Source organism: Clarias gariepinus, chromosome 13, assembly GCF_024256425.1.
Source record: "Clarias gariepinus isolate MV-2021 ecotype Netherlands chromosome 13, CGAR_prim_01v2, whole genome shotgun sequence".
NCBI lineage: Eukaryota > Metazoa > Chordata > Actinopteri > Siluriformes > Clariidae > Clarias > Clarias gariepinus.
The window spans coordinates 12,431,035-12,443,581 of record NC_071112.1 but is presented as its reverse complement, the minus strand read 5'-3'; the positions used below and the strand labels follow the sequence as shown (position 1 = coordinate 12,443,581).

Here is a 12,547-nt window from a genome sequence, read left to right as displayed (position 1 = left end):
TTGTAGTGGAGATGAGTGGTACTCGGTGGGGTCTTCTGCTGTTGTAGCCCATCCGCCTTAAGGTTGTGCGTGTTGTGGCTTCACAAATGCTTTGCTGCATACCTCGGTTGTAACGAGTGGTTATTTCAGTCAAAGTTGGTCTTCCATCAGCTTGAATCAGTCGGCCCATTCTCCTCTGACCTCTAGCATCAACAAGGCATTTTCGCCCACAGGACTGACGCATACTGGATGTTTTTCCCTTTTTCACACCATTCTTTGTAAACCCTAAAATCCCAGTAACTGAGCAGATTGTGAAAAACTCAGACCAGCCCGTCTGGCACCAACAACCATGCCACACTCAAAATTGCTTAAATCACCTTTCCTTCCCCTACTGACATTCAGTTTGGAGTTCAGGAGATTATCTTGACCAGGACCACACCCCTAAATGCATTGAAGCAACTGCCATGTGATTGGTTGATTGGATAATTGCATTAATGAGAAATTGAACAGGTGTTCCTAATAATCCTTTATCTGAGTGTATGTATATGAATGTATATGTGTGTATTTATGTATATATGTATATGTACATTATGTATGTGTATGTGTGTGTGGATAGATGGATGGATGGATGGATGGGATAAGCAGTACATCATTATTATGTTATGTTCCATGTTATACATCATACTTTTTCACAACTTTCAGGTAAAATCCCTTTTCAGCGCACTTGTTCGCTTTTTTTCTTCTGTTCTTCTTGTGTGTTTAAAAGATTTATCAGCACCTTGGAGAGTACTTGTCAAGTCACCATGTCATCAAGATAGACCTTGGTCCTGCTTCCTTAAGTCACTCATTCTTACGTGGTACTCTGTTTTTTCAATCAGAGATGCATTGTTCTTAAAAAAAAAAACTTACGGTCACAAAGCTGCTTTACAGAAACCTAAATACAGATTTAAATTTGTCCCTAATAAACAGGCCAATGGTGATGTTAGCAAAAAAACTCCCTGAAAGAACAAGACAAAAATATTAAGAGTAATCAGACTCAAAAAGGTTTCCAGCCTCTCCTGGGTGACACCTGACAGTGAAATGATTAAATTTAGTGATTTCGATATATACAGTAGATGTATACTGTAGGGTTATTTTATACTATTGATTTGATTTTCTGAGGGTTTTGTCTTAAAGCTTATATTATAAAGGAAAGTTGTCCACTGTTTAGTGACTAGTATTTGAGCATAATCTGTTTAGCAGCAATAAACCCAGCTGACATGTCCGTGTGAAGTAAGTGCTTTTAGATGTAACGGCTCCATGCACATCCATGTTAATGAGTGTCCATGTATGTAACTCCATTACTGGTGCATTGCATTGACTTGTATCCAGTGTTTGCTGAGGAGCATGTGGAAAGGGGCAGAGCTGAAATATGCCTTTAAAGTTCTTTCTTCATTTTTCAGACATACAGCAATGGAAAAAAAGTTAAATACCACCTTTGAGTGTGCAACAAATCATTAATTCATTAATTAATAATGCGAAAGGCATTCAAGTAAAACCAAAACTTTTTACATTTCTGAATGAAAATGTAAAACTGGTTGACATTTCACAGAAGACTTCAAGCACAGTACAGTAATGAGACAAAGCCACAGTTAAACATGTACGTAAATGACGATCACGACCAGGGTGGCTCGGAGCCCACTTCAGTCCTTCCCGTTAACATTCAGTGAGTGGAACTCCTGATCCTTGAAAATCTACAGATAACTGTACACATAATCATTCACAAGCACTACTTGTAAACTCGGCTGGGAGTCATTATCATTATACTTATTTGGATCATTAAAGGAGTTCTTGGGAGGCCAGCATTTCTGACGTGAAGCAGGCAGTCCATTGTTTCTGCGTACTGAGAGAACTTTCTTCCTTGATGGTATCCAAGCATTATTAAAATGCTGGGATGAGTGCATTAATGTAGCAGCGGGTTATATAAAGAAATAAAGGTAGTTTTGACTTTCATAACTATGTTCTGTTATTCTGCACAATTAAGTCTTCCTTGGACTTGAACACCCGTCGTATAATTAAAAAGATTTTAAATATTTGTAAATGGTATATGTCATTTCCTATATTTCTGTCCAAGGCATACAGCTGTTTCCAGAATATGTCATAATCATGCAGAATGATAGCTCTATTTTGCTGTTGTCCCTAAAAAGGGCCAAGATTCAAATAAACTAAACTAAACAGGGCTTATGTACTGTATGTACTCTCACTCTACTTCCAGGAAAACTTCTGTATTCTATTACCATATTTCTGACTAGTGAATGAACATTCCTCTGCTCTGCTTAAATGTGAAATCAAATCACACAGTAGAGAACGATTAAAAAAAAAAACAACTTTGACTTGAATATACCCTATCACAAGTTTGTACTCCTGTCTACAGCCACCTATCAGTGTAGTGATGCCTTCTCGGTGACCAGAGAACAGGAGACGGACGGTTATGGGCTGTCAGAAATGGGTCATCATCTAAATACTGCACCCATGAGACTATTTTGTGTGTGGGGAAGGAGAGAGAGAGAGAGAGAGCGAGAGAGGTAGACTTGGTCAGTGTGCAGGCTGTTTAGGACTAGGCAGCTGGGGACCATGCTAGGCTTGTCTGTTCTTGGCCACTGAACCCTGTCCTACCCTGCCCACCACAGTCGTCCTGCCTCTTTACCTCCTTTCACACCTCTCCCTCCAGCATTATTCCTCATTCACTTGCTTTTCCTCAGAGAGTTCATCAAACCAACCCACTCGCTCTTCCTCTGGCGCTGCATCATGACATCAGGGGACTTGCTCCAGTGCCTGCACCCAGACGTCCCCGTAATGACCCAGGCAGTCACTCGTCTCAGTGGCATGTCTCTACGGAAAGGCACATGAGCTCATTTAGCAGGAGTTAAGCATGAAATCAGACCTGATCTGAAAAATTGGAAATGTTAAGTACCTATCAGTCAAATAAATATTGACAGCATGAAGTGTATAATATACACTGTCCGGTTTGATATCACGTTGTGTTTTTTAAGCCCAGTGTACATTTGATATTAAAGTTTGTTGTGCTGTTATTTTGCATTAAGTATACCATTTAATGCACTGTGGCAGTTTTTTTTTTTTTTTTTATCATTTTCAAATGCAATTCCAGGTGATTGTGATCTTCATCTTAAGTATCGCTTAGTGGCTTGGGAAAAAAAAATCACACACACAGCCCTATTGATTCTCAACTTTATTGCAGTTGCTATTCCCAAGCATCCATATTATATTAAACACACAAACACACACACACACACACACACACACACACACACACACACACACACACACACACACACACACACACACAAGTACACTCTTCTGGTGTTGCCACAGCAACACTGCTCAGTAACTTGGGCGTTTCTATAGCAACCTTGCATGCAGGTAAAATTGTCCCCATTTTATGAGTCAAATTTGACAAGTTGCCTTTTTTTCCCCTTGCTCTTCATTTAAAATTAAAATAGCATGCATTAGTCTGCTGTATCAGTTCAAACATGTTTACTTAAATGTTTTGAAATAGACTGAAAGGCATTATGTGCAGACTTAATTGTTTAGTTGCTTCCAGCTTTTCCTAAACTGTGCATCATCAGCGCTATTGGTCAAGAGCATGAGGAGATCCTAAGAGAGAAACTCAGAGGGATAAACCTCTCCTTTTTAGGTAAGATGTTTACTACAAGAATTCACATTTAGTTTTACTTGTGAAATAACGATTTATGTGTGAGGATTTATAGTTCTTTTATTACCTGTGAATTTAAGGATTTTTTTTGTCCATGGTCCTCTTCAAACTTAAATTTATAGGAAACATATGTACAGTACGTAAAATCTTCTTTAGGTAATTGTTTTGCAAATTTTTTTTAGAACAGATTGTACCATAAATACAATAGACAGATGCATATTGACCCGCTGTCTCCAAGCCTTCCTAGAGCCTAAGCATCATGGAGGCTTAAAGTTAAGGTTGTGAGTAGTCAGGTGTGAAATTTCCTTTTTCCCATCTCAATACCCTACAGTAAAGCAAGCAGGCTTTTTCGAATCAGTCTTTTTTTCTGTCATTAAGAAGATATCATTTATTTGGGCCTCGAGTGCTGACCTTAGCAGAGATGGCCGTGAGGACTGTTCTAAAACTGTCAAAGTTTGGGGCGCGGGGGTCACAGAGGCGGCCTCGCCCAGCTGATAAATGGATTGGAAATAAGCTCCCCAACACTAGGGATGGCCCATTAATTTTAATCAACGGTGATGTAAAAAGGCGATCGGCGCCGCATGACGGTGTCAACAGCCCGGCAGGTGTCGAGAGAGAGAGAGAGAGACCACACAGCCCGGACCCCCTCACAGTACAAGACCTTCAGCCCTCTTCCCCCTCAGCCCATTAGTCGAGCTTGGCTGAAGACGGAGAGGCCAGCCCCTGGAATTGAATGACCTGGTCAGCCTGAGATTTAATGGAGAAATCAGGTGTTCCGCAAATAATGGCCGAACCCCGGCAGGAGTCAAGGACAATGGCTGAGGCACACGCGCACAAAGGTCATGCTTTCAGCTGCTATAATGCCAGCCATGTCCTTTCTGTTCTTTATGAAGCTCACCAGCTCAATGTTTTCCACCGCCAACCTGCTCTGATGGATTTTTGTGCAGTGTTTGCAAATCATTGGCAGATGTAAAGTGTGATGTTTTCAGTGTGTGTGTAAAAAGCCACCGCTTTTCGTGCCTGTTGTATTACAAACTTGTTAGGAAGTCAACAGCTAAATGTATTAGTACCAGGAGCACTAGGCATGGGATGTTTTATTATTACTTTGTTTACAAGCACACTCCAACTCCTACTTTTTCATTTACGCATGATAGGTCAGGGATCTGGAGGCGAGTAGCAAACCGCATGCTGTGTTATTATTAGTACTCGAATCTGATAAAGGTCATTTTTGTCACTTAGGCATAAAATGTACTTCCTTTTTTTTGCCGCTGAATTTGATGAGTACGATTTAAGTAATTGCCTGAAATATTTCCTTTTAGATGAGAATCAGCTACGGGCCAAAGGTTATGACAAGACCCCTGACATTATTCTAGAAGTTCCCATTGGTAAGTCTGTGAAGAATCAGTAAGAAAAGCATCACTTGGTCAGTCAGCAGTGACTATTATAGGCCTAGAGTTATATCAGACACAATCCCAGCTGTCAAGCTAATGTTAAAATAATGCCATTTCATATCGTATAATGTTTTTTATTCTTTGAATACAAACTATAAAAGCATTGTGTAAGAAAATACCATATGTCGCCTCAGGAGAAGCTTTTCTTCATGATAAAGTTAGATGGATTTATACAGTACATCTTATGTCTGCATTCAGAACTGAATCCAGTGTGAAACTTAAACACTGAGGATTTTATTATTTTTTTGCAGCTGTTGAAGGCCACATTGTCCACTGGATTGAGAGCAAGGCCTCATTTGGTGATGAGCATAGTCATCGCACATATCTAAACGAGCAGTTTTGGAGTTACTGGAACAGGTAAAGAAGCTCTGTAGTGTAATTCATTGTTTTTAGTGGTCTCTGAAGATACTCAATATCGGTGACATTTCATGTCTCAGTGATCACTTTTTAACTTATAATTCTACATATGACAACTTTATAACATTATTACTTTTAATTTTATTCTTAATAATGTCATTTAGACAGCATTGTTAGCTTTAGAGGGTTTAGTGTGGCTTTTGCGGGTGTTGTTTTATGTCCAACATGTTGCTTGATGAAATGGTCCAACACTACAAGGATTCCTATCTACATCTTGCATGGCAATTTTGTACATGCATATTATAAACCGATAAAAGAAGAAAATCCTAGACAATAATGCAGTGATAGTAACTTTTGTACACTAATCCCAAAATTACTCAACAATATGTGAGTAATTCTGACAATAATTCTACGTATTATATACAGAATTTAAAAATGCCTTTAATCATGTTTTTTTCATGGTACTGATTACATAAGGAATAGTGGCAATAAGGTGGTTAAAAAGTTCAAGTGGATTATTTTCCTACAACAACACATTTTAAAATGTTTTATTTATTTTACGCCACATAATTACCCCACTAACATTTATTTATAAAGAATGTCACATTGATCTGTTTGTAATTCCGCTCAATGATGTCCAAAAACAAGTTAGTTCATGCCTGTGACTAAAATCTGCATTAACAATTACATATTTTTGTTACATAACAACACCAATTTTTGGTTACTGAAAAGTCATTGTGATTGAGCTGTTGCTATGGAAACTGTAAAGTATTATTCAATTTTATTTACATAGCGGTTTTAACAATGGTCAGTGTCTCAAAGCAGCTTCACCAAATCAGAAGAAAATTATATAAATTTGTATGAGAGGTGAGAAATGTTTATAAATCATAACACTCAGATTGTCCCTGTATTAGAACAGATATTCAGTACAAGCATGACCTCAAGTGTGATATTGCTTTTATACAATTTTTTAACAATTACACAACCACTATTTAGTATTAACAGATTATGTCCGTCAACACGTATTCTTACCCTACTAACAGGACGAGCATTGGACTGGAGGTTGACGGTTAATGACCACCAACTGTAATTCACAGGGGGGAAAGTAGTTTTAAGTTCTAACCATTACTCTGTAGATAAAAGGTGAAAGGAATTAATTATAGAGATAATGAACAGTTCTCTCTTTATATTTCCACTTATTCCACTAGAGAATATTACCTAAATTATTATTAGAATATTACCTAAATTCAAGGTTCCGTCTTTGAATTCCAAATAGCATTAAATCGAATACTAGTGCGCTGTTTAGGGTGTACAGTCACTTGTTTTAAACACCAATTAGTGCCATTGATTAGGGATTAGAGAGGGATTTAGGATTCAGCCTTACATTAAAAGAAAATTAGCTTTGTGGCTAACGTTAGCCATGAACAAAACAACACGAACAATTCAAATGCAATTTAAAACGGCTTAAAATGATTACTAAGGAGAGAAATAGATGTGTTTTCTTGCTAAAGGGCTTTTTGAAGTGAAGTGGGTTTTGGCAGGTAGCTGCTCTCTCCTCAGTACTGTTGACCGAACAGACACGCGGAGTGATACATATAGTGAAATGTCCCAGTGCTGTTATGCTCTGGATTAACACTTGTGGAATACCTCTCGTCTAATTAGATTGCTCAGACATAGCTAACTGTTTTGTAAAATAGTTGAAAACTTTCTGATTAATTATAATGCAAAATTTAACAATAAAATGGTGAAAACATCGATAATCATGTCATGTTTATGCGGCGGGTTGTCTCATTAAACACATCTATGCATTTTGGATGTTGGTGTATTTTCCGCCTTAATCATTTTACATCATCTTTAGACATATCAGGATAACCGTAGTTGATGGAAGCACAAATTAAATGTAATTTTCTTTTGCTGTCTATATTTTCTATATAACTTACCGCTATATACCGTTATACTAGCCACCTCTAATCAGTCCAGAGGGCATTTTACTGTCTGGCCTGTCAGGTGGAGTAGGTCCAAGGCTTCATTTCTTACATTGAGAGGATAAAAGCAGACTAAGTCTGTGCAACAGGAATGGCTTGTGGCTTTTTAGCTGAAGGCTGGCTACAGAATCGGCCGTCTACAGATTGACATCATATGCCTCCGTATAGCTGCTTTTCTCCTTATTTCCATCTGTGCATATGTGCGTGTGTGTGACTGACAGAATGAAGGCTCAGCATGTTCTCCAAGAGAGACGCGTGATCGTTTTTAAAAACCAAACAAACTACAGCAGGCTTTCTAAGCAAGTCGTACGTTTGAGGTCATGTAAACAGCTGTATTTGGTTTGTGAAAAAGCTTTCCTTTTCCGAACGATTCATCACTGCAGCATTGTACTTCGCATACAACAATGAAGAAGTGCGTGCAGCTTGAAATGATTTTTCACCCCACAGAAATATGGGACATGTAAGAGGAAAAAAAAATAACACTATTAAGATAAAAATAGTGAGATACCAACCAAAGATTTATCAGCTTACTACAGTGAAACTATTTTTGTTTTAATATAGCACAGAGATGGCTGTTTATATTTTATAGGTGGAAAAAAATGGAAACGCAACAGAATAACTACAGCATACAGTTATAAGAAAATAATCAGCAACAGAGTGATGTGATGTTAATATTCTAAAGTTGATCAGCATGGCCTGAAATGCTTTTAAAAAAAATCAATTTATGTACCACACCAATTAGCAAAGAGTATTACTATTATTTTTATTATTATTATTATTATTATTATTATTATTAATAATAAATGACCCATCGCACTTTATCAATTTGTGCTTGTACAATAAACATAAAAAGAAGTTCATGTACATTTAAGCAGCTATAAACAATATTGATGGGTTGGTTATCGGGGGGAACCCGGAACTGTCAAAGAAGCCTTGTACTGTGTGGTTAAACCAATTATTAATCGATCATTGATTGATTTACTGAAACCGATGATTGATTAAGATATGTTTACTTCTAAATCACTAATAATAAACAGTCATTTCCTCTTCATCTTTTCTTTATTTTCTCCTATCTTTCTGTGTGGCTTGTAGTTCTTACACTGGAGAATAAATACGTTCGCTGTTCACCATATAAGTCGCTGTGACTTTGCAGTTTCTCTAGAAATAATGTAACTGTTAGAACAAACTTATGAACTAAATGAATATGAAGTTGTTGGTTTTAATTTGGTTTTAATTTCTTGCATCCATGCTAACTTCTGACCAGTGAGATTTGAAAATTCAGAAGTGTTCTGGTAGAAATCATTTAAAATGCTTATAATAGGTCTATAGCTGTTTCCATAGCGTTAGTGTGTGCATTTTCAGAGGATGCACCATTCAGAAACTATAAACGAACTCTCTTCCTTGCATTTCCCCAAATCTGTGCTCCTATAGCAATAACCAGCAATATAAATTTCATTATTGTTATGATCATTGCTGTTGAAGTGTCTCACTAAAGGAAAAAACAATAATGTACAGTCGATGGTAGATGTTTATTTTTTATTTTTTCTAAAATCTCTAGAAACTTTTCTGTACTTTTTTTTTTACTGAACCTTTTAGTACATGTGCAATTATTGCATACACTGCAGTTACTCCATGGATTCATCTTCTATAAATTTACAGTATCTATAGATTTCGTTGTGTGTATGTGTGTGTGGCATGGGAAGCGCTCACACCTCTGTAGAACTGAAAGGTCACCCCCACTAGCCAAGCTGTTTCTGATGGCCGGCTGACACGTTGTGACATGCTGGTGCAGAGCCGCGAGCTCCTGACCTCACAAACCTTGTACAGAGACAGCTACACACGTATACACACACACACACACACACACACACACACACACACCAGCCCACTACAACACAGACCTTTTTTCTGGATTGCACCTATTAGTCAAAATTTGCGAGCCATGGATTAAAAAGTCACCTCTAAAATGAAAGGATGCTGAGGTTTGAGTTCGGAAAGCACAATGACATGACGAGCAGGAAAGGGCAACCCTCACGCCAGCTTAATGATGTCTCCTGAACGTTATTTGATGACTGGGTCATCACCTTCAGAGCGGGAGATTAGTAAAGTAATTATTTTCATTAGAACTGAGTGTAAAGTGGTGCCCTTTGACTTTATATAGCTGTCTTTAATGTCCTCAATCAAAAAAGGTTTATTTTAAATAGTCTACACTCCTGTGACTGCTGTAGTGCATTTTTTTGGGGGGGGATTGGGGTTCTTGATTTCAGTAACAGATGCTGCGTGTCAGTGAAGACGGTTCCTACAAAACTGTGCGAGGAGTCGAACCCGACCTGCCAAGTGATGCCAAGGTTCTAATCAACTGTGTGCTATTTTTTTCATTTTGTCGAGGTTTTATTTGGAAATGGCATGCGCCGGAACGGCACGCTGTGTTGGAGCTTCAGAATTCACCGGAGGGTGATAGACTTTGAGCACTTCAGCTTTTAGTAGGCCCCATTAAAAATCTTAAAAAGTTGTCGAGCAGAAAATACTGGCCCGCGACTGGGAACATTCCTAGACTATGAGGGACGTTACGTTTAATGAGACAACACTCGAATGAAAACAGTCAAAAGTGACACATGTCTAAAACCATATCCTTTTATGCCTATTAGCTTCGATGACGAGACACAAAATCATTTTGATTTATCAGCGCCGCTCATTGCCTCTGATGCAGCTGCGGCCTTAATGATGGATGCACTCTAGCAGAGGAGGTTTAGCATTACGGATTTCCATACGAAGATGTATCGTACATGACGATGAAGACCTTCCCATCAGTATTCAGCATCGGCTTCCCTGCTCATGTGTGTAGGGAGCTGACAGTACCCATGCCGTCATGTTTGTGGGCTGCCTCGCCTGATAAACTCTGCCCTGTCAAAAAAATGTCAGCCCCTTCAAAATGCACCTTTTGGAGCTCCCTTGTAATTTTTAATTGACATTTACATTTGACATTTTGAATGCGCTCTCCCATTGTTAAGCCTGAGCAGTTGGAGAGCCCTCCCCACACACACACACACACAGACACACATACACACGGAGCCTGCGCTGCACTGCCCACTGAACTGATGTCAATGCAATGAGAGTGATTGGGTGACATCACCCGCGCTTTCTCTTCTAATTTATGGTATAGTTTGATGTGAAGGCAAGTGGCCTTCTTAGATTTGTTCATTCGTTCTGTTGGGGGAGAAAAAAAAAACATGACAGTGATCCACTGAAAAGCATTCTGGGTTTTCCTTTTGACTGACCTTCTTAACATGACAGTCGCTCATTTAATTACAGCAGCGCTCTAGTGTGACGGCTCTACTGATTAGCTTATTTATGTTTTGTGGTTTTAAACTAGTACCAGAACTTCTAGGGTTTGTTAATCGTTCTTGTTTACTCTTAAGCACTGCCCCCCCCAAAAAAAAATCCCTGAGAAATGGTGTTGTATTTTTCCTCCAAATGACACAACTAATTTTCTCTCCCTGACCAAATATATTCATCATCCAAACAATAGCCTTGCCAAAACACTAACCTCGTAATACACTTTCCTCAGTGGAGTGAGGGGTAATGATGCTTCGCATATGAAGGCTGCAGATAGAAAAAAAATATATAGAAAGGAAAAAAGAAAGGAAAAGTGGGGGGTGTGGGGGTATGGGGTGTTCAGGACCACTGACTGGATGTGATGACGAAGAAGCCATTGGTCTCATCTTACCATCAATCTTAGCCGCTGCCTTCGCCGTGCCAGGGAGCTGTGTGACGGATGTGCTGATAATTGAGTTATCCATCTCCTCCAACTATCAGACTTGGATAAAAATTATTCACCTGATGGTGAATATTAAGCACATTATAAGCCTCGTGTGTGTTTTGGGAGGAGTGCGTATAGTTAAACATGGCATGTAATGAAACGCGGCTTCGGGCTAACGTTCTTCCCGGTCATGAACCGAGCACAGGGTTGAGCCGTTGTTGGCAGAGAGCGTACCAGTAAATAAATAAATAAATAACTATTCAAAAGCAATAGGAAATAAAATGTCATTTCTTCTAAACATAACTCAGGCTATGAATTGGACCTATTGAGCCTCCCTTTGAATGTCTTGACATTTCTTTTTTTCCCTTCCTTAATGCATGCTTTTGTAAGGAAGTGGTCATCTCTGCCTGGCCTTGGTCAAACATCCACTTTAATACTGCGGTGACAAGATGCTAATCCTCTTGCAGTTGGTGCTTATGTATAATCTGAAAGGGCTGCATGTTATCCTCTTTACATCTTCCTCTCCTCCCTGCCCCTGTCCTCTTCTTTGCCTTTATATTAGTAACCCTGCTGGTTGTGCTCTGCAAAGTTGCACCCGCTGTTATGTGTGTGTTCATTTGTGCAGAATGAATCATCAACCTTGTGTGTGTGTGTGTGTGTGTGTGTGTGTGTGTGTGTGACTCTAAAATGAGCCATAGGGGCTGCAAACATGCTGCCGTACTCTCCAACATAAAGCATTTTCATTATTAAAATAAATGATAAAACATGCCATGGTGTGCTCTTATAGGAAGTTTTACCACAGCGCTGTTGAATTCATAAATCTGACTGACCAGAAAGTCTTAATTTGATTTCTATAACAGCAGCTCTAATATAAATTTTACATTAGGTTTATATTTATGCATGGTTAAATATAGTGTGTCCTTAGTAGTTGCTTATTCACTGAAACTCGTGAATGAGACTCGTATGGTGAATTAGCCACAGAATCTAAAACAAATAATTAATGTATGACAGGCTGTCTTAATAAGTTGAAGAGATAGAGATAGAAAGTTATAAGGGAACTGCATTGCTAGCTGTTTAAATGTCAATGAGAAGGACTGGAACTAAGCTGTCTTACAGACGTTTTAGGACATTTACCATAAATAATGGAAAGTATAATGTCTTGTCTTTTTTATGTAAAAATTGTTGTTTGGGTATAAAGGAAATAAAACACTGTTTCATGTTCTGTTATTGGAAAAAATCGTGTGTCACAGTGCTAAAGGTGTTCATGTAAGAAATCTAACAGGTTGAACTGTTATAGGAAACA

The 12,547-nt window shown here is 38.6% G+C and overlaps 1 protein-coding gene across 2 annotated transcripts in view; it reads left to right on the top strand.

The window, feature by feature from the left end:
• Positions 1-12,547, top strand: part of cdin1 (CDAN1 interacting nuclease 1) — a 64,301-nt gene that overhangs the window by 29,629 nt on the left and 22,125 nt on the right. Inside the window, exons 7-9 of one of the 2 annotated variants that reach the window (XM_053509348.1) lie at positions 3,581-3,673; positions 5,011-5,076; positions 5,394-5,499. In XM_053509348.1, coding sequence (XP_053365323.1) covers positions 3,581-3,673; positions 5,011-5,076; positions 5,394-5,499 — 265 coding nt within the window. The remainder of the gene's footprint in view (positions 1-3,580; positions 3,674-5,010; positions 5,077-5,393; positions 5,500-12,547) is intronic. The other variant, XM_053509347.1, reaches the window with a different exon arrangement.